Source organism: Bactrocera latifrons, unplaced genomic scaffold (genome assembly GCF_001853355.1).
Source record: "Bactrocera latifrons isolate USDA-ARS-PBARC rearing strain unplaced genomic scaffold, ASM185335v1 scaffold_987, whole genome shotgun sequence".
Classification (NCBI taxonomy): domain Eukaryota; kingdom Metazoa; phylum Arthropoda; class Insecta; order Diptera; family Tephritidae; genus Bactrocera; species Bactrocera latifrons.
In genome coordinates this window covers 36782-64109 of record NW_017537697.1, presented here as the reverse complement: position 1 = coordinate 64109, position 27328 = coordinate 36782, and the positions used below count along the sequence as shown (strand labels likewise).

Below are 27328 nucleotides of genomic sequence, written 5' to 3'. Positions count from 1 at the left end.
TCCCAGTCGCGTTTTTAATTTTTTGAAGTTGCTTTGCCACTTCACATCCCCTATAGTTCGCAGGAGGATTTTGACTACAGTTACAGCATTTTGGCGGTAGTTCGGCAGGTTTTGTGCAGCTTAGTGTTGAATGATTTCCAGCGCACTTTACACACCTCGGTGGTTTACAACAATAGTTTTTTTTAGAATATGATTAGATGTTTTTGCTGAGAGTTTTTCTAAAAATTTTGTAATGCTTTCCTGATTGTTATTTATATGCTCCTTCAAATTTTGAAATCTCTGTATCATTTGTATATTCAAACTTTTTCGATTTTCCCCTATTATTCTTGAGTCATAGCGTCATTTCCAGAGCCTAAGCCGTTGAATAGTCCTCGTTTTGTACGTTTATATGGCTTTAATGTCTGTAGTTTTTGTTTCGAGTCCGGAAAGCTTCAGCTTACAAACTTTAGCAGCATCTTTTAGTAGGCTATTTTTTTTCAAATTTGTCTACGATAGTAATTAATTCTGAAGTTTGCGAATTATAATTGTCCAAGTCTATTATATGAATGAAATTGAAATAACTTTCAATCGTTCCCGCGTGTTCAATCTTCAGGGCTATCATATTCCGGTCTTTGTCGAAATTTTGTATTTCCACAACTTGTACATAAGCAAAGGCTATTCTAAAAGTAAATAATTGTTTATTATTTTCATGGCCTCAGTTTAATTTTTGATTTGTGTAACTTTTTGTCTTTAGTAGTTTGTAAAGTAACGTCATTATCTTTTAATACATTATGTTTTCAGAATCGTGCAGTTATTTTGTTTCTCCTACATTCTTTTCTATATATATCCTCTTCTATGTTCCTACTCTCTGGAGGTTTCCTAGATTTATTAAGACGACTAATATTTTTTAGTTTAGCTTTCATAACTTTTTCTTTAACAATGGGGTATAGTTTAACCATTTAACTTAACCAAAAATTCGTGTTTGTTGTCGTATTTTATGTCTCTTGAAAAGCTATACGGTCTTCCAAAGAATAACTCACATGGTGTAAATTTTGTAGATGAATGGATAGTATTAATGTAAGTTATAAACGTCTCATCTAATATCTCTTCGTGATCTCATTCCATTTTCTTGGATTTTATGGTTGTCATTATAATTCGGTATATTTCAGTTAGGGTTGAATGAAGTCGTTCTATTGGAGAGTTGCTACTAGATTGTTGAAATGATGTGAAGTGAAGTATAATTTTATATTGTCTACAAAAATCTTTAAAAATGTTAGGTGTAAATTCGGTACCCTGATCACAAAAAAAAATTGTTTTTAGGTATTCCGGCAAAGTTCATAAATGTTTCTAAAGCTTTGAGCACACAAACGATTGTTCTTGATGGTAATGTATAGCCTGTCGCGTATTTAGAAAATTTATCAATGATGGTCAAAATACATTTACTATTTATAGTATATATGTCAATGTGCAAATTTTGAAGAGGTTTGTTTGGTGTTTCTGTAACTTGGAGTTCTAATTTTGGTGGGTGTCTTTCGTATTTGAGTGTATTGCAAATTTTACAATTATTTAAAGTTTTATTTATTATAGATTGCATATGGGGAAAATAATATTGCCTCTTTAAGTATTCATAAATTTCGGTAATTCCTCTATGGTTCCTATTTTCATCTTTCATTTCGACCAGTGCTTTCCAAGCCAGATTAAAGCTTTCGTCATTTAAAGCGAAACGCTTGACGATACTGCCTGCTTCCCCTTTTATTTTGTGCTTGAGATGGTACAGCTTTTGAGCTCGTGAAAGTTTGGGATGGTTTATGTATACGGCAGCGAACATGTCTTTCATATTTAGCTGAAGCCGAAGCTTTTATGTTTTCTGGGAGCTCAGCATCGTCAGTATGCTACCAGAAGGCGTGCCCATATGCAATCCATGCTTTGAATTTTTAAATTTAGAACCGATTCTATATTGTCATTAATAGGGGAAGCCGTAAATCTTGTGCAGTATCTAACAAAACTGTCATTTTCAGTTATGAAGGATAATTATGTGCTTTATTGTGAATGGGAATTGCTACCGCTCAACAATAACCTAATAATTTTGGCCCGAATTAGATCATATGTACTTGGACAATATGCGGTTCCAACAGGTCGGCGAATGTCACAATCGATTTATTGAAAACCAAGTTTATCGAGCGTGTTATCTCACGAAATGGCCCAGTCAGTTAGCCGCCTCGATCATGCGATTTGACGCCGTTAGATTTTTCTGTGAGGCTACATCAAGTCTATGACCTATGTCAGCGACGATTGATGAACTTCGTACTAGTATCGAACGTGAAATTGCAGTAGTATCGGCCGATTTATACTTAAAAACGGTCGAAAACTGGNAATCAAGTAGCAGTTTACCTATGTCGCCAGAGAATGTATTTGGACTCTTTGAGACACCATCTATGTGTTCGAAAAGAGCACGAAATGGAAGTTCGTTGAAATGTAGAMGACAAACMAYCCACTGTAATGGCCTACCTATTCTTTCTTATAGTTTCCAGCTTTCCAACCTGTGTTCGTGTTGGTGCCATCAGCACCGACAGCGTCTAGATTTTCTACATCAACTGAATTGTCTTGTAAATGTTGCCATATAGCTTGCATCTCATCCTCAGCTGACCCGTAAGGAGAGGTGACGTGGCCAAAGTAATTACAACCAGGTTCCGCTATAAGAGCAATATGTTCCTTTTTGACAGTGTCGCGGTAGTACTTTTCACCTTCGCTGTGCAGAATTTATAATTGTTTTTTAATTTTCTAATTTAGGAAGAAGTAGTTTTCACAGCTGCACCATCACTCCTCAATACGACTTCGGCACTCCGTCATCGTCCCGTACCAAAAAAATTACGACGGACGAAATGTTCCGAAATTATATGGATTTAAGGAAAGGGAAAGCCGAGGAGGAGAGAGCTTTCCGGATTCAAACTCTAGATTCCATTAACAAACACACGGAATCAATTAATAATTTAGCGGCAGCGTCTGAGCGACCATCGTAAAAAACACAGAAGATTGTACAAAAAAGTGAAGAATGTGAAAATTTTATATAGAATTTTATATACATATGAATTATTTATTGTGATGTTTTTGTACAAAAAAGTGAAAAATAAAAATTTTTCTTTTTCTGTATATTTGAATTATTTTATTGTTATGTTCATTTATTTTATAAATGAAATAAATGGAGTTTGAATTGAATTATATATTGGTAGAATTTTAATTATCTAAGGTGTTAATGCACCTCTGACGTGCTGCTCTGCCTCGAGTGTAATACTCCCCCGAGTAGTTTTCAGAGATTTCTCCCACATTTTCAGGAGGTGATCGATCTGGAAATATTTCGGTTTCATCTAGAAAAATGCCACATTCTTGTAATATATTGTGAAATATTGTACAAGTATAATCAAATAATGCAGCTTTCGAATGTTTGTACCGCAATGTACGTTCTTTTTAATTACAACGAAAGCGTGATTTTAAAACTCCAAGTGCCCTTTCAATCGTGTTTCTTGCTCTTATGTGCCTAGTATTGAAATTTTGTTTAATCAACCAAAAGACATTTAAAAGCTCCATCAGAGTGTTCTCTTATTAGCTTCATCCTTGCTGGCGAAGTAGTCCATATACCGGAGTCATGACATGAGCCGGGAAATTTTGCATTAACGTGCCGGAAAATTAGTTCATCGTCAAACCTATTGGAAAAATTAATGATTAATTAGTTATTGAATATAATACTTACCGCTTGAACATTAATGCTATAATAACCTTTTCTGTTCATATAATCATGCGGTACAACTGAGTTTGACAAGGCAGGTGCAATTATACCAACATGAGTGCAATCAATTGCTCCAATTACACTCTTTATTCCAAATTTCGAATAAAATCTGGAATAAAATTGTTGTATAGCGATTTATTTTCTTTCAAATTGGAATGCAACTTACCCAGTCTTCATTCTATCGTATTCTTCAACAGAATTAGGAAAACGCACTTCGCCATGCTTACGCTCCACCACTAATTTACAAGTATATTCGATACAACGGGAAATGGTGGGTTGGCTCATCACCGCGAAATATGTATATCCCACGCAACACTGATATGAGCCATTGCATAAAAAATAAAGAACTGAAATAAACTTGAGAAACTTGATTGCATGAAGACATACTGTTTATTCAAGGTTAAAATGTAACTCACTCGAAGTTCAAATGGAATCGATGTTTGCTGTTGGTCATACGGCTTGAGTTGATGAATGAGATCCCACCAGAAAGATTTGGGAAATCGAAAGAACTTTCGGAATGTGTTCTTTTCGTATGAAAACGGATTTTGTTTTGTTGTTTCGCAAAACAGTCATATTGCGCCTGCGAATCTAGCTAGAAGATATGCACCTTGTTAATCATTATTGCAAAATTATAAATATTAATACATTACGTCTTTCCTCCTCTCGTTTTTTCATCATAAGGTAAAAGAGTCCAACGTCATCAGCCATTGTTTTGCTCTTGTTTATTAATGACTTGGTGCAAAGCATATAACAAGTTAGAGACTGATATTGCTCAATTAGAGATGAGACAAACTCGCCAGAATACCAAACAGTCGCAAACTATATATACAGTTCAAAAATGGAAGAAATCGGATAATAACCATGCCCACCTCCCATACAAAGGTTAGGTTGAAAATCACTAAAAGTGCGTTAACCGACTAACCAAAAACGTCAGAAACACAAAATTTTACGGATGAAATATCAAGGAAGCTGCATCGAGGCTTTATTTAAAAATTTAAAATGTGCGTGACGTCGCCCACTTAAGGACCAAATCTATATCTCAGGAAGTACTCAACCGATTTCAGTGAAATTCGGTATGTAATATTTTCTTAACACCCTGATGACATGTACCAAATGTGGGTGAAATCGGTTCACAACCACGCCTGAAATCTCGTTTATCACTTTATCATGCGAGAGTATAAAATGTTCGGTGACACGCGAATTTAGACCTTCCTTACTTGTTTATTTGAAGTTTAATTTTTGGGGATAATATGTAAAAATATCTTCGTCAGTTTTTTTCATTTTATTCCGATATAATGCCTAAGAGTAAGTAAGTTCGCAGAGGCCCGAATTGGATCTTATGTACTTGGACAATATGCGGTTCCAACAGGACGGCGAATGTCACAATCGATTTATTGAAAACCAAGTTTATCGAGCGTGTTATCTCACGAAATGGCCCAGTCAGTTAGTCGCCTCGATCATGCGGTTTGACGCCGTTAGATTTTTCTGTGAGCCTACATCAAGTCTATGACCTACATATGTCAGCGACGATTGATGAACTTCGTACTAGTATCGAACGTGAAATTGCAGTAGTATCGGCCGATTTATACTTAAAAACGGTCGAAAACTGGTTAAGTGTCTAGAYTTCTGTAAGCGTGCCCGTGATGGCTATGCTAAAGAAATCGAGTTCTTGATCTTGATGAAACTCGGTACAGATGGCATAAACCAACACTAAGATGAGATATGGAACTGTAACCTGGCCCCGCCTTCTAATAGGTTTAAATTCAATATCTCCTAGATTACTAAAACCACAATAACAAATCACATAAGGTCTTTTAACGAGTGTGACAATGGAAAAAACCGGGTGCCGACATGATATGAGAGGGMGTGGCACCGTCCAAAAAATTCTACTACCACAGCTCGAAAGTCGTTCTTCAACCACACCTGATGATAYGTTATTGAATCTCAAGGAAATTGTTATTATGTTTTTGCCCTATTAATGAAAAATTAATAACATGGGTTCGATACCACCTCCAACTTCCATATACTACATATGGATAATGATTTCATTTTAGAATCAACATATGTACTGAGTTGGAATAGCAGATTCCTTAATGTTTGAAAATGTCCAGGTAAAATTGATTTTTTTTTTTTTTTTGCGTGATAGTTTTCTTTGGCTGGTTAAGAAAGGATCTCAGCTCAAAAGCAATCGGTTTGGCATGTCCTTATTTTTAGCAATCCGTTAGTTCTTCCGTGTATGTTGGAAACGATACATCTCAGCATTCTTATTGCTATACTCCGCAGATTCTGCTGAGAGCCCTCCAATTGAAACTGGTGTATATGGAATAACATCGGGAGCGTGAAATAAAATTTACGGACTGACCGGGAATAGTTTTAAGTTAATTCTTTTGCACGATCTAGCGCAAATCTAGTGCATTTTGAACTGATTCCTTTTGAAATTTAATTTTAACAGGACGGCAATAGCGGGTGCACGAAGGTCTGCAGTTTTTCAAAATTCGTTTGTGCTCTTCATCATTTTACGATTTTATTATCAGTTGTACAGGGACATATGTCTTGATAATAAATTATTGTCTTACAAATTATTATTTTCAAATATCTGCTTATATTCGCTCTGCCCAGAATTACCATCTAAGGAACATTTTCCTATTGATAAAAGGTAATAAGAGGACTCATTCCGTTCATTAATTACATTTGTTACGCAATGTGGTCCAATAACGTTTTATCTCAACTTCAGTATCAGATTCCGAGGCCTTTATTTGTTTAGGACAACTTTTTTTTCTTTAAAATGTTACTGTTTAAATGAGTTAGGCATCCTCTCACTCCGGCCGGAAACTACTTGCACACACTAATAAAGCACTGATCAATACAACATATCTGATGATACAAATTACCACTCAACACAACTCACCACACTTCTACATCATTCAACCCACTTAACAAAAAGTATGGGCAAAGGTAAAGCGGACACAATTCGTCGCACACTCGTCGCATATCAACATACATTCGCTCTTCGACACACAACCCGCGCGTTGCAATATTTTCTCACTTAACTTCGATCGGATGGATCCTGCGCGCTGAGTTCAGCATTTTATTCGACCGAGCTTTTGTTTTTACTCCCTCGTCTGCTCGCCGTGGATTTCAGTAACAAATACGCACGTAGCGAATACACTTTCGTTTTGCTTACATATTTGATTGTGAAATGTAAGATATCAAAGTGACCATTATAAAATAAATTTAATAATATTCAAACGAACAAAAGCATTTTTCTTGCCCTCATTTATTCAGTTATCATAGCAGGGTAAAAAGTTAATATGAAGTTTTTTGTTAACGAATCTTCTAATAAGTAGATACTGAAGCCTTATTAAATCTGCTTCACACATTTTGTAAGCACCAAAATTAAAAAATATATAGGCATGAAAGTTTACACCGATCTAATGTGCCAAAATAAAACTACGTATAGAACAAGCATTTGATAAAAGTGAGAAAAGTGTATATATGATGATTACTAAAAACATTAAAATATGCACGAACAACAGAACAACATACACTTGCGTACAAATAATTATAAAAAATAACATACAAAAAATCGCATGCCTGGTAGAATAACATAAATTACAAAGAAACATGCAAAATGTTGCAGCTGAAATCAAAAGTATAGACTTAGAAAACATTGGCTAATATAATCAAACTTGATTCATTTGTGGGCGAGACAGGGATCACAACTTTTTATATACCTTAAAAAAATGTATAAAGTAAAACATACCAAAAGCTCATTTATAAAACAATTCTTTTAAAATAATCAAACAACACATTTTTATGTAAAAAGAACTTTATTATATAACATATACCTTTATTCTCAATGTTCATTACGATCTATTTCGATTAAACACGATTTTACATTGCAGTTTTAATTATAAGAGATAATTTCTAAGTTGTTTCCTCTGCGCAGTTCGCGTGTTTCTATTGAATTACTTCTCTCGCGTTTGGTAATGCGTACGAATCGGGCATAGCAAAAATGTAGTTACCGTTAGTTTTATTGGTTTTATAAGAAATAATGGTAAATTTCAAACTTTTATATTTGGCATATAAAATCGACGAGTGTGCGGCGTCTTAAAATTCTGAATATCAGCCAATTGGGGTTATGGCAACTTTTCGACGAATTTCATATATTTTAAGCACAAAAACATACTGTTAATGGAAAAAGAAGCTCTATTAATTTATGTGTATGTACTCGTATGTGATAGATGTTATAATATCAACTGCAAGTACGGAAATATTTATATTACCTATATGCAGGCTAATAGAAGTTTTGATCCAATTGAATTAATTTTTAACACATCGGTTTATTTTAAAAGAAAAAATTCTTCGACTTCCAAAAATATATCTCAAAGATTGACTAATAAACTCGGCAACAAGCCAGTTACACGCAATGGCGTCCAATTATTTGGTATGTGGTATGTAAAGTTTTGGCATGATTTTTACAATTTTTAAGCACCCGCATCGACATCGTACACTTCAAAAGCATTATTGGAGTTGTGAATTATGCCTTAATATGAGCACGCCCAGCCAGTTTTGACCCCATGCTCCAAAACTAGATATAAATTTGTAAAGGATTTAGTTAATGACTTATCGCTTTTAGAAGTTTTTAACAAAGATTTTGCATAAAGATAGGGTATTTTTATAATCCGACTTCGTATATTTTCACACTGCCGGTAAGTGTTCTTAAAGGATTTGTGGTAAGCGACTTTGGTTATTGTTGCTTTAGTGGGTTGGGAGAAATGTAGTAAAATTTTAGTCCACATGTTCTCCACTCACAGCAATTCTCTGTATCAAGTTTGAATTTTATATCTTAATTCGATGCTAATATATTTTTAGCTGTTTTTGGGTTTAATGGCATTTTGTGAGCGTGGCAATTATTCGTTTCGGACTGCTATACTGACCTACCCATTTTGGCAAGGAACGCAGGTATTAACTTTCATCAAGATACCTAAATTTTTACTCAGGTTATCGCTTGCCCAGACGGACTGTCACGCAGATTCTATCTCAACTTATCATTCTAGTCAACTTTAACACGTGATCCAAAGAGAGGTAGTTTTTTCAAAAGCATTTTTTTTTTGACAGAAAACGTGTGAATCGTGTCAAGCTGTCATGTTATTTTTGTTCAGTATTGACAGGCGTCTCATCCTGGAAAGACTTACGTCTCAACAGAATGAACGGTTTGTAAGTTGAACTTTATTACCAAAATTCACTTTGTGTTAAGAATGTGTTTCGTGCGCTTCGCTCACCTTATGGTCAACATCATCGGGCTACTGGGCGTACTATTTGCAGCCTACATAATATTCGACCGAATAAACCACGTCCAGCACGCAGTGAAGAAAATATAGCAGCTGAAGTTCGAAACTCGGACTGAGGTATGGAACGACTTGGTGCATTTTACGTCGAGATCTTAAATTGAAAGCATACAAAATATAGAATTGAAGCAATGTAGGCTTCGTTCCGCCCTATGGGATTCTGCAATGTTCCAAGAAGATCCGACGTTTTCGATCCAAATTTTAGGACTCACCTTATGGTCAATATACTATTTGCAGCCTAAATAATATTCGACCGAATAAACCGCAGTGAAGAAAATATAGCAGCTGAAAGTGTACACGAAGACTGTGAAGAGTCGATTCAGCGCCGTTCGCAACTCGGACATACAAAATATAGAATTGAAGCAATCTAGACTTCGTTCCGCCTTATAGGCGTCTGCAATGTTCCAAGAAGATCTGACGTTTTCGATCCAAATTTTAGGAGAAGAGCAACCTGAAGAGATTAAAGAGCTGCCATTTCATCTGGCCTTGGACCGAAACACCAAATGCGATATTCGCCAATTACCTCGAACGAATAATCGAAAATTGAACAAAACTGAAGGACCATCTAAGACGTGGCCAATATTTTAGAGAGATAATATTCCAAAAATAAATCCAGCCAGGTCCTTCTCCACCTGGTCCTTCCAAGGGAGTGGAGGTCTTTCTCTTCCTCTGCTTCCTCCGACGGGTACAGCGTTAAATGCTTTCAGAGCTGTAGTGTTTTCGTCCATTCGGACAACATGACCTAGCCAGCGTAGTGGCTGTCTTTTAATTTGCTGAATTATGTCAATGTCGTCATATATCTCATACTGCTCATTGTTGCATCGAATGCAATATTCGCCGTAGCGAATAACAATAAATCTTTCGCAGAACTTTCTCTCTTTTTTCTTATTGTCCAAACCTCTGCACCATATAGCAGGACGGGAATTATGGAGTTTGGTTTTTGTTCATCGAGAGAGGACTTTGCTTCTCAATTGCGTACTCACTCCGAAGAACCTGGTGGCAAGAGTTATGCTGCGTTTAATTTCCAGGCTGACATTGTTGGTGGTGTTCACGCTGGTTCTGTTTGCTTGATGACTGGAGATATTTCGTCTTGCCCTGGTTCACTTCCAGACCCATTTGTTTTGCTTCCTTGTCCAGTCTGGAGAAAGCAGAACTAACGGCGCCTTTTCTGAAACCTCGTTTGGTGTCGAACGGCTCGGAGAGGTCTTTCCGGACATTGACGAAGCTTTAAGTGGTGCTCAACGTCAGTTTACACAGCCGTATTAGTTTTGCGGGGACGTCAGACGTCGCGGCATAGAGGCAGCTCTTTTTCGTGCTGTCGAAAGGAGCTTTGAAACCGATGAAGAGGTGGCGTGGGTCGATTCTCCTTTTACGGGTCTTTTCTCCGACGTTTCAGCCATTCCTAATATGCCGTAATCTGTAATTTTGTTTCATTGTATTCACTGATGTTCACAATTTCATCATGGAAAGGCATACGCAAGAACAACGTCTACAAATTATTCAATTTATAATCAAAATATTCGTTCTCCAATTTTATTTTTGTGTGCGCTATTACCATTTTATATTTGTAATAATTGTCCACCTGTGCTCTGCAATTTTCGAAATGTTGTTTTGTTTAATATCCAGTAACAATAACACAAAGAAATGCTCGAAGTAATGAAAATATTTCTGCCGTTCAGGCAAGTGTTACTGTATACTAGGGTGGGTCGATTCCGGACTTTTTCGATTCGGGATTTCTAATAGTGCGGAAAAGTTGCCTTAATTAACTCAAACTTTTGTTTTGAGATGGGATTGCATCTTCAACCCCAACTCCGGTCTTGAAATTTCGAAAATTGGCCTAAAATTCGACAAAAATCGTGAAATTGTCTATCTAGCGCCTGAAATACGCATCTCATGGGAAAATGTATAAAACAAAAGTTATTTGTCACGTCATTTGCTACCGAGTGATATAGTATATGTGATCATGGCCGTAGGAGGAACCGTTCCCGAGATAYGAGYGAAAATGCGGCGCGCCACAGCGCAAKGTGAAAATTGTTGCAGCTCTCAGCTAACCTGTATTGATCACCCAGAACCTGTCTCTTATACACATCTAGATGTGTATAAGAGACAGGTATAACTCGAAGTAAGTATTAAAATTAAAGGGAAAAACTTTATCAGCAATTTATGAATACGAACACAATTCAGCTTGTAAGAAAATAATGTTTTTTATATTACTGACTTAAACTATTTAAATTTCAAATGAAAATTTTACAATAAGAAAATAAATTTAATATATTGCTGACTCATTTGATTGGTGTCTTCCGGGTTTTGGTGGGTGTTGATGTGACCATATAACTCGTGGTATGATGATGTAGGTTGTGCGATGAATGTTGTGTTGTGTGCTGAATGTGAATGATGTGATTAATGTTGTGTGGGGTGATTAATGTGAGTTKGGTGATGAATGCTGCGTGGAGAAGCGGGATGCCTTGAGGTCGCATAAACAATCCCTTAATTTCCTCTCTCTTGACTCTATGGGGCAATATTATAAAAAATGTGTAGATTTTTCGACTTTTGGAGACAATTTTGTTATATTTTATGTTTAAATGCATATGCACTTAGTTGGCGTTTAGTAGCGCGCAACATTACTTCAGATTTTTGACTCAGGATTTTGTATCATTTTTGGTGAAAGCCAACCTGCGGGGCCGAAAAGTTGTATGTGTAGGGACTGTCGGAGCAAACTCTGATTTTGTGTTTTATACCAATTTGTGGAGGATTGGAAAATGATGGCTTAAGTGGTAGACGTACGACGTACCGGCCATTATTGGATCGAGTCGTTGTGGCTTTAGAGAAGCCCTTACAATACTGTTCTTTTTTATACAATATTGGGGGAAGTTTCCCTATTTCTTGAAATTTCCCTAATTGTGAATTAAGGTATTGATTTGGTTTTTTCTCAACTTGAGTTGTCATGGTGGTAATTAATTCTATAATTAGTTTTTGTGTTTCACTGTGCAGCGTTTGAGCTTTTTGTGCCTTTGAGCAACATGGTGTCTCTTGGCAATATTTAGAGTTTCGGATTTTGGGATTTGCTTATGCAATCAAACCCGTGGTTCTTTTTGTATAAGCGCTTCTTTGGAGTGAAATGGTGTCTTTTGTGACAATGTAAGCAATTAAATTTGCTTTTGCCATTTTTATATGTATGCGCATGTGACAGACAATTTATGGAAAGTCTTTTTGACCTGACAAAATTATTTCGTTCGTTAACTTTTACGTTTTTAAACCTCTCGCAAGATTGAAGCTTATGTCCTCTTTTACAAAGTTCGCATGACGTACGTTTTCGTTGTTCAGACGTGAACGATTGCGTTTTGTGAAATTTTTTGTTTAAATTTTTGTTGCTTCAAGCTTGGGGTTTATTTAAGCTTCCATTTTGATCATGTTTAATGTTCTTAGTTTGGATTTTTTTTCTTCTAACCTTTCCGCAATTTCATCTTGGGTGGTGAGAAAATCTTTCATTTGTTGCCACGTTGGGCACTTTTTTCGTGATGAGAGCGATTGCTCCCATAGAAGTAACGACTTTTCTGGTAATGCGGTGATGCAAATGCTTACCAGAATTGGGTCCCAGCTATCTGTGGGAATATTTAGTGTCGATAAAATCGAACAACAATTGGAAGCAGTGGATTATAGTTTGATGAATTCTAAACTTGTTTCTTTCTTAATTTTTGGCAAGTTCATTAGTTCATTACTTGTTTGTCGAACAGTATTCTTTTTTAGAGCTTCCCAAGCCAAATTGAAATTATCGTCATTAAGAGCGAACTGTTTTACTATGACGCCTGCTTGAACTTTTGTCTTGTATCGGAGGTGGTACAATTTTTGCGCTTTTAGTATTTGTGGATGATTGAGGTAAACTTCTGTAAACATGTCCCGGCAGGACGACTATTCTTCATAACCTCCATAGAATGTTTCTATGTCACATGCGGGCACCTCGAGGTGGATGCCTGAACTTGAATGTTGACTGTCAATTTGTGCCAGCTCTACTCTACTGTGGGGAGTAGGTGCTATTTCTTTTATTAGCTTACATAAGTATGCAMGAATTGTTTGTGTGCTTATGACTATGCGATTGAGAGCTCGTTAAAGAGATAAACTCGCTTTTTGTGTATACAATCCTGCTTGTTTTTGTTTGCCAAGGAACAAGAAGTATTGACAGATAATTGCCAATGTGGACTTAGAATATGTGTTTGTACTAATATGTGTTAATATGTAATATTTTGAGATTTTGTTTAGTGTCACTGGCAGATTCTTTGCCGTATGATTATATGTACAAATATATTTATTTATATATATTTATGTTCGCTCTGAGAAGAGAGCGCGGAGACGGAATTGAAAAAATGTAAAGGTGCTTATATCTATGTTTTTATTTTTTGCCTCTCTTGTCTTGTTTTTTATGTTATAATTCTAACTTTTGTTTATGCCCTTGCTTATGCAATCCTGCTTATTGTTTCTGTGAAACATAAGAGGTATGCTGGAAAATTGCAAGTAAATATTTGAATTGTTTGTATTTTGTTTGTTAAACCATTGAGTTTGGAAACACAAAGTTAAGCATATAAGGCTATCAATTTTATGTACCTAAATATTTGGAGATGTATTTATATTAATTTTAAATCGGTACTTTGATTTTTTCTGGAAAGTTTTGATATATAGTATTAACCAAACGGATTTTTTATTACAGGTTTTATGTAGGATTACATATGTAAAACTGTAACTTTAGGCATAGAAACGTGCATTATATGCAACAATAATAAATGGAAACGATGCAACTCACTTTATCTTCTCGCAAGGGTTTCTAAGGGGGATAATATGTGGAAATGTGTGTGCGAGTTTTATCGCCAATTCCTGTATTCCTCGTCTTCCTTCAGTCTTTCAGCAGCCTGGTTTCTTGTGCGTGTTGTTGTTGGTAGGTGTGTTTATTTGTTATTAAGTTCGCGCCCGTTTGTTTATTGTATTTATGTACATACATATTATACAAGTTTTAGTTAGGTGATTTCGGGCAAGGCTTGTGTTGTTTTTTGTTTCTTTACACTGATTTATATAATATAATTTTTTCTTTTAGGTTATGGTAATGTTTTTATTTTTGCTTAATTTGAAATTTTATCTATATTTCGTCCACTTGTCAATTTGTTTTTGATATATACATATGTATGTATATGGATATACTTTGAGTGTCATTGCACTATTTTCCTTTTGTTCTCTTGTTTTTGTCACAATAAAGTTTAAGTCATTGCTTTTAAATTTGTGAAACTTTTTTTTCGTTTTATTAATAAAGTTCAACATTTAAGAATTTGTTCACCATAATGTTTATGTGACTTGATTATGTGAGCACAAGTATGKGCATGTATGTACGTACATTGTGTTACATAATGTATATAGACATATTTTTCATTTCTTTGTTTTTGTTGGTGTCACTGTACTGCTATTTTTGATTTTTGTTCACCGCACAATTCCTTTTTTTTCTTGTTTTAATTTTTCTTGAAATTTGTTTTAGTTTTAGTCACTTCACCTTTTTTGTTAGTTTTGTATTACTAAGTATATATTTTTTTTTTCTATTTGAGTCACTGCACTTTGTGTTCTGGTTTTCCCCACGGCACTTTGCCACCAAAATTATTTTTGATTTTAATATGTCTGTTTGTTTGTAAACCCACAGGTGCCTTTCGTTAAGGCTCGAAGGACTATAATTAAATGGGGGCAAAAAAAGGTACTCTTATATTTTAATTTACAACTTAATTTATTAAAAAGGATTAATTTTGACACTTCACATAATAATAATAATGTATAATAAGTATATAAAGGAATTCGCTACATGCCAAGATACGATCAAATAAATGAAGCGTATCCAGATGAGAATTAGACGATCCTGCACATCGTCCCGGTCAAATTAATGGTTATACGCCGCATGCAGGATAGTTATATTTTGTTATATTAGTTCTTGTGATTGTAAATTTAATTTGTTTATTTACTTTATTTTCTTTTTCTTTATGTATACTTTTAATATCCTTATGTTTGTATATAGGTACACCCTAATACTTGGATTTCTATGTATGCCTAATTATGTTTTGTGCAATTGAGAACTCGTTGAAGACATCAATGCGCTTTTTATGTCGTTGAAGTGATATATGCATAAATTGTTTKTACGATTTTACGATTATGTTTTTGTTCTTAACCCTCTAACAGACAAAACTAAAATCGTGGAAAGAAAAGTTTGGGAATTTTTTATAGGGTAATTAGGCTCCATAAACCTCAAAAATATCATCAGCCTGCAAATCCAACTCAGGATAACTCTTGCCAACAGGTGCTACTTCGGCCTGAATAGGCAATTGAAAAGCAAAGTCCTCTCTCGACGAACAAAAACCAAACTCTTTAAGTCACTGATAATTCCCGTCCTGCTATATGGTGCAGAGGCTTGGACAACAAGAAAAAAGAGAGAAAAGTTCTGCGAAAGATTTATTGTCCATTGCGCCTTGGCCACGGCGAATATTGCATTCGATGGAACGATGAGCTGTACGAGATATATGACAACATTGACATAGTTAAGCGAATTAAAAGACAGCGGCTACGCTGGTTAGGTCATGGACGAAAACTCTCCAGCAGTGAAAGTATTCGACGCTGTACCCGTCGGGGGAAGCAGAGAAAGAGGAAGACCTCCACTCCGTTGGAAGGACCAGGTGGAGAGGGACCTGCCAACCCTTGGAATATCCAATTGGCGCCACGTAGCGAAAAGAAGTAACGACTGGCGCGCTGTTGTTAACTCGGCTATAATCGCGTAAGCGGTGTCTACGCCAATTAAGAAGAAGAAGTTAAAATCACTATCGTCCTCGCCTATTTTAACTGATTGCATTAACTGGAGCAAGTTTTCATCACTAAGTTTACTTAGATTAAATTTACTGCCGTTTATGCTGCATTCTTAAAAATAAATAAAATAAAAAATACTAGCAAGCAAATTTCGCTGTACCCGCCGGGGGAAGAAAGGCTGCCCTGGCGGTCTTTGTGTTTGTGTTTTTAAAACTTGGCATACTTTTTATTTTTTATTAAAAAGTATAGTATCTTAAAACGAATTAACTTACTTATTCACAAAATAATTCTTCCGTACGAATATTTCGATAAATCACTTTTTATTTTAACTTTGAAAATTTTAAAATCGGCGCCGGAAATTATTGAACTTTATCACTGAATTTCTGCAATCAACTAACGATAATAGAAAAACGAAACGTCACAATACTTTAGTTGATATTAAGGAAACATGAGTTGATGTGTTATCTAACGGTTCTTATAACATTTGTAGACAAATTTCTTATGAGTTTGTGACAATTTATTAAAGGCCTTGCCTGTTGGAGGGTTAAGCAATTGAGAGCTCGTTGAAGAGATAAATTCGCTGTTTTGTACGCAGATATGCACTAAACTATTGTGCTAATATATTTCTTTTCTTTTTATGCATAATTGTATTTGTTTGGCACAGAACAAGGGGTATTGCGGCCGAAAATGGGCTTTCAATATGCAATATCCACGTGTATATGGCCAAATATGTATGTATCAAATTAGTTACTTGCGTTTCACCTATTGTTTTAGTTGGTTTAATAAATCTAACATAAGAACTTTGTGTTCACTTCACCGCCTTCTCATTATTAGGGAATATCTTTTTTACATGTTTAAAAGTTATGTCAAATTTCACTAATTTAATAGCACCCAGTGTAGAGTTGGGTGGGATTTCTAATAATGCGGAAAAGTTGCCTTAGTAATTCCTGATTCCAATGCAACTTTTTGTTTTAAGATGGGATTGCATCTTCAACCCCAACTCCGGCCTTGAAATTTCGAAAATTCGCCTAAAATTCGACAAAAATCGTGAAATTGTCTATCTAGCACCTGAAATACGCATCTCATGGGAAAATGTATAAGACAAAAGTTATTTGTCACGTCATTTGCTACCGAGTGATATAGTATATGTGATCATGGCCGTAGGAGGAACCGTTCCCGAGATAYGAGYGAAAATGCGGCGCGCCACAGCGCAATGTGAAAATTGTTGCAGCTCTCAGCTAACCTGTATTGATCACCCAGAACCCACCGGGTGGAGGTGGCTGCTCTTTGGGTTCCTCCCAAGCGCAACCCAACCAACCAACCATATTTCAGGCATGTTTTAGTCTGAATCTGTGTCAAATTTATTGATAAAATCAGGTTTTGTACTTTGGCATTTGTTGCCTAAATTTCAGTGTAGATTTCAGTGTAAAATGATCACAAGATTGGGGGCCAATAACTTTAGAAGATGCCTCTGTCACCAGTTTGACGGTTCTCTCGACTGCCACGGTGTGAGAGGGGAATTCACTAAATTTCCATWCCTCTGCAGCGTCTCCCGACCGCCCTTTTATGAGTTCTTCGTTAGAAACTGAACAAAGAACTAGTGGAACAGTCAAGATAATAGTCTTCCAGTTAATCATATCGTAATAATTATTAGCTTTGAAATTCAGTTTTGGCACCATACTAAGGAGAATGTTTTCCGGAAGGGCAAAGAAAGCATTCTGTTGAATGGATGAATCGACGTTCAGCATAGAGATGGCACGAGCCATTGTGGATTGAACTGTTGAATATTATTGAGAACCACAAAGGTGAGTAAACTGTAAGTATGTACCTGACCAATGTCTTTATTTCCTCTGTTGGTTTGTCAGTAGGAATGTAAAATCTCAGAATTCAATTTGCACAGGTGAGCCAGTGAGATTTGCACACGTTACCTGGATGCATCGACGCTAAATCATCATCAGCATCGTTTTTGGAGGAATCCATGTGCGACTCACCTACATTGTTGTCGTCTGTATGAGAGTCTGGCTGATCTGAATGGTCACGTGTTCTAGCTGACACTTTTCTGGTAAGTGTTGATGTTGAATGACGTTTTCAAAGCTTTTCTTTACATTCATTTTTCTTTGTAATCTTTTTTGTTTCAGGTAGATCAACACTTCCAATGCGACCAATTCTTCTGGTTCTCTGGTCCAAGAGAAATGGTTGTTCATTGATAGGAGCTTTCCTTTCCTTTGGACAAGTGCAAGAAGAACAAGTAAGGAAGGGCTAAAATCGGTTGAGTACTTCCTGAGATATGGATATGGTCCTTAAGTGGGCGACGCCTGGATGCAGCTTCCTTCTGATATTTCTTCCATAAAATTTTGTGTTTCTGACGTTTTTTGTTAGTCGGTTAACGCACTTTTAGTGAATTTCAACCTAACCTTTGTATGGGAGGTGGGCATGGTTATTATGCGATTTCTTCCATTTTTGAACTGTATATGGAAATGCCTAAACGACTCTATACAATTTGGTTAACATAGCTATACTAGTTTTCGAGATATGTACAAAAAAGTTAGTAGGGGCGGGGCCACGCCCACTTTTCAGAAAAAAAATTACGTCCAAATATGCCCCTCCCTAATGCGATCCTTTGTGCCAAATTTCATTTCAATATCTTTATTTATGGCTTAGTTATGACACTTAATAAATTTTCGGTTTCCACCATTTTGTGGGCGTGRCAGTGGGCCGATTTTGCCCATCTTCGAACCTAACCTTCTCATGGAATCAAGAAATACGTGTACCAAGTTTCATCATGATATCTCAATTTTTACTCAAGTTACAGCTTGCACGGGCGGACGGACAGACCGACATTTCAACTCTACTCGTCACCCTCTCTTTTAGTTTTAGGACTTACAAACAACCGTTATGTGAACAAAACTATAATACTCGCTTTAGCAACTTTGTTGTGAGAGTATAAAAATAAATGCAGTTACAAGCAGCGATGTCAAATAGTTTTCCGGCAGAAGAGACCAAGTCGTCTYTTTTAGAGCTCAAACCTATTGGGTTCCTTAAAAACATTTGTTTAAGAGTCAGAAATTTCTTATGGTATGTGGTGAGCATTTGTACAACTCTGATGTGTGAAACTGTCAGAATAGATGACTTTTTGAAAGTATTTTCAACCTTTTTTGCAACTATTTCTGTAACGTAGGTTCATAGTTGTCGCCTTGGAGTCGCCCTATACGAAATCTTTCAAACTGATAACACAAAAGATCATCCTGGTAAGTAGGTAATTGGGACTCAGAGAGATTGTACGGATATATGCCAAACTCAGGACATTTCTGTCTAAATTTAAATTTAGATACAGACATTTTGAGTTCTGTGTTCTGTTGAGAGAATAAAAGTGATAATCACTGACAAGAGTGAAGGAGCTCGATGAAAAAATATTTGTGTGGAGACCTATCCGAACGTGTACTTTGGCGTAGGTGAATGAATGTGAGTGATAGCACTCGGCGAAATAAACGTCAGGAAGTGTGACCGCAAGCCGATTTYCACCGTGCGCTGTGGCGCGCCGCATTTTCGCTCGTATCTCGGGAACGGTTCGTCCTACGGCCATGATCACATACCATTTCGGTAGCAAATGACGTGACAAATAACTTTCGTTTTATAAATTTTGCCATGAGATGCGTATTTTCCAAAATTCCAAAATTTCAATGCCCGAGTTGGGGTTGAAGATGTAATCTGATCTCAAAACAAAAAGTTGCATTGGGATCAGTAAGTACTAAGGCAACTTTTCCGCCCTATTAAAAATCCCGAATCGAATAAGGTCCGGAATCGACCCAACCTACTTAATAAGAACGCTTAAATACCATATGTCGTTTTCATCTGGATGAATTTTCGCAAAGTGTAATAAAATCAGATGGAATTACTTAAGACTTCTTTAAAAGGAAATATTTTATTTAGTAGTTTTCAACATTTTTAATAGGATAGCTTACCTGACGGCTGGAACTTCAAGTATATCCCACTCCACAGACATATAGAACTCAGATAGATCTACTCCGACATCTACAATGTTATTACCCTGCTGTTCATCCATATGTCGTAGGTCAACCTTCACAAAAACGAAATCATATTTACTATTTAATATTTAATGCATATACATACATATATGCTAAATAAATGTTTATATATTTTATATACATTTTGATAATATCTCACTCTTGAGTTTGATCACTAGATTATTCATTTCTTATTGAAACAATTTAACTCTTATTATGATCATTCCAAAAACTCTCTAATTAGAACTGTCTCTACTGCAAAATCTGGCAGTTTTTATATAAGTAAAACTTCGCCACTCAAACATCCTGGCAACTACGAATTTCGTTAACTAGTTTCGCTGTTGTTKTGTATTGTATTTTGCTCTTTTTTTTCATCACCAAACTACCCTCCATTTCAGTCTGTTCATCCCGATTAGACATTTTTGTGGTACCAAATACTGCAAGCAGTTACAGATGAACTACTTTCATTTTATTCCTAAATCTACTAATGACTCACTACTCATGACTGTTGGACCCCCGCCCTTAAATTACAATATATTCGTTGCAATTGGCGATAAACTCTGAAACTAATTAACGATACCCAATAAAAATATTTGTTTAATCTTTCAAATGTTTTGGTGATTTCCACATGAACTTGTTCCGCAGCTCGTTGAAAACTTGGGGTATTCTAATTTTCGGAATAAGCATAAGATCTAGAGAACGTTGCCTACCTTCGCTTTCCCATACGCGATGCAAGCATCTAGCTTTAAACTATTCTATTGTGCTCACTGTGTGTGTCTTTAAAACTGTGCTTCTGCAGCTATTTTTTCTTTAGTTAGAGTCGGAGTCTCTCAATCCATCGTGCCTACTGTTCTTCTTTCTGAATTGTAGAAGCCATTGGTTCCCCAGTTGTGATCTTCTAAACATATTTCAAATCGTAGACTTGCGGGTGACAAATTTTATTGCATTGTACTATATAATGCAGTTGGTGTATTGAATTTCTTGTGGGCCAAGTTTTGAGAATCTTTCGAGAACTTCTTTTACAGTTACTTCAATGCCGTGGTGCGTGTGCAGCAACGSCAGGCCGATCAATCTATCTTAATGCATTTTCGTCCTCAACCACGTTCATATGCTGCGAAGTATCCTTTGTCACAGGAAGTGTGCAGAATAAGCGAACGAAACTATGAGTTATGGGGTATAGATTTACATCGCAGTTCTTCAACGTTTCCGATGCAGTAGTCGGTAAATTTGGCTTCTTCTCCCAATTGCACTGCCGGTGATCAAGTTTAGCTTTGAGCTTCAATCGTCGCACGACGACGTTGTAAGATTTTCCAATTAGTAATAGAATATCGCATAGACAAAAAACTTAGTTATAAATAGTATTTGCACAAGGCTGACGGTCTGAATTCAAAATTTTGCGCACACGAGTCACATTGTCGGTGTTTGTCAAAGTCGCAGTTCTCTCAGCACTGTCTTGACCCGGCCCTCAAAACAGATCTGGTGCCACCTAAATACACCATTTTTGCTAAAGCAACATGTTTCATAAAACAAATGTCTCTGTCGCAGAGTTACTGACTTTCTCTGAGACAACTGATAGATGCTCGTTTGTTAGTTGGGAACGCCCTCTCCGAATCCAGTCGGTGCGGGCACGCTCCGTAATACAGTCGTGGCGGAAGAAAATCAGTCCTATTACTTTCCGGACAAACCCTGTAAGTTCTCTATAACACCGCGTCTCTTCAAATTTATCACTTTCAGTTACGGATCTAATTGGATTTATTAACAATTTAATCTGTATGCGTTGTTACACTTTCTAACTATAGTGGTATCTTAGCATTACTTATATATTCAAGAAATGGAGACAGTCGGAGCTGGTCGTTAACAGATTACGCAAAAAAGTAGTCTGATATTTCCCGGTCCTCTTTTTCGATTTCAAGAAATCGCATTCAAATTTGCCAACTTATGGATCAATTTATTTTCGTCAATATGAACATTTTTCGAATGTAAAAACTGAATCGTCTCAACATATGATTCAACTCGCACAGGAATTTTGTACCAAACAAAACCTGCACGAGTTGAACTCGGTCAATTTTTTTAACGCAACCATGAATGATATGATTCATGTAAATGCATCGTACGCGTGGCGCCCAATTTCAAAACGCCCAAGTAGACTAAAACGCTGTAATGCTTACTTTTTTCTCGACCTCGCTCAAAAAAATAATAATGAAAATTAGGGAATTCCCTGACAAATCAGGGAATATGGTAGCCCTTCGTATATCGAATATTATACGCTCGGTTAATTTAGCTAAGATATCTTACGATGTAAAGCAAACCGACAAAATTCAAATCTTATTGTATGTACGTATTTGACATTAGCTATTTTTGACATTACCACATATTCTTAACAGAAACAGATTATCTTCGAGTTTCATTTACATTACATCACAAATAATATACTACATAAAGCCAACCTACACTTTAAATTCCGATATTAGTTATATAATTTTCACCAATTTTTTTGTTAGGTATATGGGAACTAAGGATATTATTGATCCGATTCTACCCATTTTTGATATATAGGTTTACTACAAGGATTTAACTTTGAATTGTAATAACGAATATAAGTATAGATCAATCCAGTGATAAGTTCGCAATACGGACTAGGGTCCCATATTCAGTAACTGGTGGTTTAAACAGTGTTGGTCCGATTGTGACAGTCCTAGACTTGAATTTGTGCAAAGTTGGTTTGTTTAGTGGAAAGTTTTTACCTAAATGTGGTCGGTGGCGCACCAATCGATTATTTTAACAGCGGCTTCTATAAAGCGTTTTCGTATTTTATTGGGTTTAAAGTTTGTAACAGATGGCGCGCCTACGATTCTTTTTTAATTCTGACTAAACTGCAGACGTCTTTATTTGTGATTTTCACTCAACCCTTCATCCTGATCATTTATATCTACATTTAATCCTATATATGTTCATCTGCATTAGTTTTAGTAGCAACTTTTTGCAAAAGTATACAACGAAATGTACAAAGCCAAGGTTTAAAGATGAGCAACTGGAGGTACTACGCGGTGAGGACGCTTATTAAAAGGCAAAAGAAGAGCAGAATTCTTTGAAGCTATTTAACAGCCATTTTGAAAAGGTTAAAATACCTGGATATATTCAGAAGCAAGGACATTTTGTGGAGAATGAATTGAATCCAAAAGACATTGAATGCCGTTTTTCCGTTACAAAAACTTTTTGGATACTACAAAAAGAAGTCGGTTTTCCTTGAAACGTTACTGGTAATAGAAAGATATGTGAAACGTAAACAACCAGCCAAACTTTTACCGGTATTCATAACGCTTAAATAATGCTCAGAATTTAAGTGAGATGAGAAAAGACTYCTCTGTATTATAAGCTTCTTCTTGGAACTTTTTAAGAGTTCGTAGAGCAAAGCGAAGTAGTTGTGAAGGTCGAGCAGCTTCAGTTCTGTATTTTGTACGTTCTCAATTTAAGGTCTTGATGTAAAATGCGAAAAGTCATTCCATATGTCAGTTAATGTTGCTGCGAAAGGCACTGAATCGACTCTCCACGGTCTTCGTGTAGACTCTTAGCAACGATTTTTTTTTTTTCACTGCGTTGTGGGCGTGGTCTATTCGGTTCAATATTATTCAATAATGGCTGCTGGGTCTCAAGATGTGTGATGATATGTCGACCATAAATTGAGCGAATTTACAATACTTACAAACCGTTGAGGCGTCCTTCCATTACGAAATGCCGAACAATATTGAATAAAACAAGATGACAGCTTGACATGACTCACACGTGACTTGTATCACCTGTTAAAACCGCGTTAAACTATTAATGGGGAAGGTGCTCACAACAAATCCTCCAACTAAAGACTGCGATTAACCAAAAAATGTGTGGAATTTGCGACTATACGCCCGCCTTCGTGTTGCAAGACTTTCGTACTACCATTTGTTCCGGTGAGCACAGAACGTTTTCAGTCGAATACACTTTACTTCAGAGGATATAAAAAACTAGCATCATTAATTCTAATTCTGGAGCAACAATTGTTAAGTACTTGAAAATTACTTTACTTAATTTAGGAAATTATGTTTGTAAATTGTTCCACTATTCCAGCGGATTTTCTGCTAGCTTTCCAACTGGAGTGTGCAAATATGTACACGGAACAAATGTTACTGTTGATGAGCAGCTACTGGCTTTCCGCGGCAGCTGCAAGTTCAGAACGTATATACCAAATAAACCCGCCAAGTATGGGGTCAAGTTAGAAATGATGTGTGATAGTGGCACAAGGTATATGGTCGACTGTATACCATATCTCGGAAAAGGAACCAATAYTGGAGGGATGCCTTTCTGAGAGTACTTCGTAAAGGAACTTACTCGTAGTATTCACGGCACGAACAGAAACGTTACTATTTACAATTGGTTTACCTCAACACCACTAACAAAACAATTACTTCAGCAGCCTTATAAGCTAATAAAAGGGAAATTCCAGAAGAAATGAAGAACAAGAAAAAGAGTAAGAGGAATAATCAAACCACCGAAGTCAATRCATCCAGAAAGGTGAATACATCGATGTTCGTGTATGATGCACCCCTTACACTTCTTTCCTTCAAACCTAAACCGTCAAAAACGGTTAACATGCTTTCCTCTTGTGATGAGGAAGCCTCAGTTAATTCAGATAATAAAAAACCATGCATGATAGAGTTCTACAAYTCTACAAAAGGTGGCGTTGACACATTTGATCAAATGTGCTCTGTAATGTCATGCAGCAGAAAAACTAATCGATGGCCAATGTGCGTTTTCTATGGAATGATGAGTATAGCATGCATCAACAGCTACATACTTTATTGCCACAATGTCTCGGTACAGGGTGAAAAAATACTGCCTAGGCGTGATTTTATGAAGAAGCTGCATTCGCAACTTGTAGAACCTTGGCTGAAAATCCGACAGGAAATTCGTACCATGCCGACAAACACCTAAAACGAAATAACAGAGATATTATTTCCCAATAATRATGAAAATCAAAGTCACAGCCAACCATCAGCCACCACTGACCTTCAACCAGCAGAGGCACCGACTAGTAATAAAAGGAGAGCTTGCGGTCTTTGTTCCTATAAAAAGGCGCATGACAAAGTCGGTATGCGCAAAATCTAACACTGAAATTTGTGGTGAGCATAAAGTTGATTTTTGCATAAAATGCTCTTTAAAAAATTAGTTTTTATATCTTATTCAAAATATTTATAGCGTTTTTATTAAAGTACGCCAAAGAAGAAATGGCTGTTATGTGTTTCTCTATTTTAAGTTTTTTTATAAATATGTTGTCTTCTAGGATCTTATTAAAACTAGTGACTTAATTAAAGATGTGTTCAACAAATACAATTTGAAATAGAATATAAAATTAATGTTTTATTTTGTACAATAGTTCCTGACATACATATATTTGTAATTAAAATAATTAAAGATTGTTTAAATGCATGAAATAAAGACACTCTAACAATGCTCGCCGAATCGACGAATGGTTACGGTGTATAGGGGCTACTGGAGGTTAGCTGTCTAGGGTTAAGGTGCAAATCGAATGAAATATATAGTATAGTAAGGTCAGCCCGATGTTCAAAAATCCTGTAATTAGTTGTATAGGAGCTATGCCAAGATTTCGCTCAAATTAATATATTTTATGCACAAAGATGCACTTAATGCACTCTTATTTTCTTTGGGATAACTTACATATTGGGCGATATATGCGGTGCAAAGTCACCCCGAAGTTCGAAAATTTTTATATTATACGAGTATTAAGTATATGGGGGCTAAGGAAAGTCTTGATCCGGTTCAACCAATTTTTGACATACAAACACACCGTTATGAGAGAAGAATTAATTAATCCATTAATTCCAGTTATATACATATATCAATACAAAGTCAACTGTAGGTACAGAGGTCTAAATATTTGATAACGGGGGGCTTGAACAGTTTTTATTGCATTTGGACAATTTTTGGTCATAAATTAAAGACGTTATTCGTGCAAAGTTGTATCCGGTTATATTAATTGCTTATTGATTTGTGGACTGGAAAGTAAAAGAATCAAGTAGAATTTAAAATTGTGCTATATGAGACGTAGGCGAGGGCACCCAACAGTGAGCCATCTTGTGCACCACCCAAACGGCGAGCGTGGATAATTTACAGAGACTACTTTTGCGAGAGACTACGTTGCAGCACCGCCTATTACTACCCTCACTGCCTTTTTCAATACAGAAGTGTCAAGGCGATAGGGTTGCTTGAAGAAAGCGGCCACTGGGATGAAACGATGGACGAAACTATGTTGTACCGGTCAGTGGTTACAAGAGAGAGAGAGAGAGCTCTTAGTGATTGTGATAAGCATCTGCGACAAGTATAAAAACGCGTTTGTCAACGATATTTGTACCGGCTGGTCAATACCAAGGGATAAGATTAACCAACGATGGCATAACTTTCAGCGAAGCGTTGAAACTTATTGAGGGTAAAATTTTGCGATGGGTGGAAATTTACTGCCCGATTTCAGTATCAGGCATACTCATCACAAAGAACAAAAGAGCTGTCTACTGATTTGGTTAGGTTAATTTAATAATAAGCCTCGTAACTAGCAGACAAGGGACATTTTTTCTAAAAGAACTAAAGCAATTTTAAATTTCATAATGTACCGGTTGTATTTTTGCTAATTAATATTTATACGTCAGTTGGCTAGCCGTTCTTGGACAAAAGTTAAGTGCTGCTCTAATACACTTGATGCTCTAATGGGACATTTTTTGCGGCTGGTTCATCCTATGGATGTCTATACGTTAATAGCTGTTGGAATGCCTGCTGTATAGAGTACTATGTTCAGAGGTTGGCCTAGCATGCTACGCTGAGGTACACCAACCCTTATTGCTCATTTGCATTCAGCAAAAAAAAAAAAAAATCGATTTTTTGAAGCTCAGGAGCAGGCCCCTTAAGTCTGTTTGCAACTGACATCCTTCGCTATTTGAAGAATATGATTTAAGTAGGTTAATCTTTGAAAAAAAAATTTGCATTTTTTGTTCCATTATACCCTTAAAATTAATGTAAAAACCTACTTTTCCATTAGAAGGTTTCGAAAAAGGCCCATCAATAACAATACCGCTCGACGTTCGGAGCTCTCGGAGTGCGCCCCTGGCACTTTAAACGCATTTTTCTCAAAACACACTTTTTTTAAATGGCGGACATGACTCCGGTGTAACTACTCAATCGATTTTCTTAATTTTTTTTTATGTTCTCAAATCGCCTGGCTATCTATCGTCCCTATATTTTTTATAATTTATTGACAATGTTGTGAAAAAAATTTACCTAAAAGACATTGAGAAAAATTAAAAAAAAAAGTTAATTACCTCTTTATT

At 36.3% G+C, this 27328-nt stretch overlaps 1 protein-coding gene across 1 annotated transcript in view; it reads right to left on the bottom strand.

The window, feature by feature from the left end:
- Positions 1–3674: 3674 nt before the first annotated feature.
- Positions 3675–27328, bottom strand: part of LOC108977987 (acetylcholine receptor subunit beta-type lev-1-like) — a 43206-nt gene continuing 19552 nt past the window's right edge. Inside the window, exons 3-7 of the mRNA XM_018948010.1 lie at positions 19896–20011; positions 14728–14813; positions 3930–3999; positions 3728–3872; positions 3675–3680 (exon numbers count right to left, since the gene is read on the bottom strand). Of these exons, the coding sequence (XP_018803555.1) occupies positions 3675–3680; positions 3728–3872; positions 3930–3999; positions 14728–14813; positions 19896–20011 (423 nt within the window). The remainder of the gene's footprint in view (positions 3681–3727; positions 3873–3929; positions 4000–14727; positions 14814–19895; positions 20012–27328) is intronic.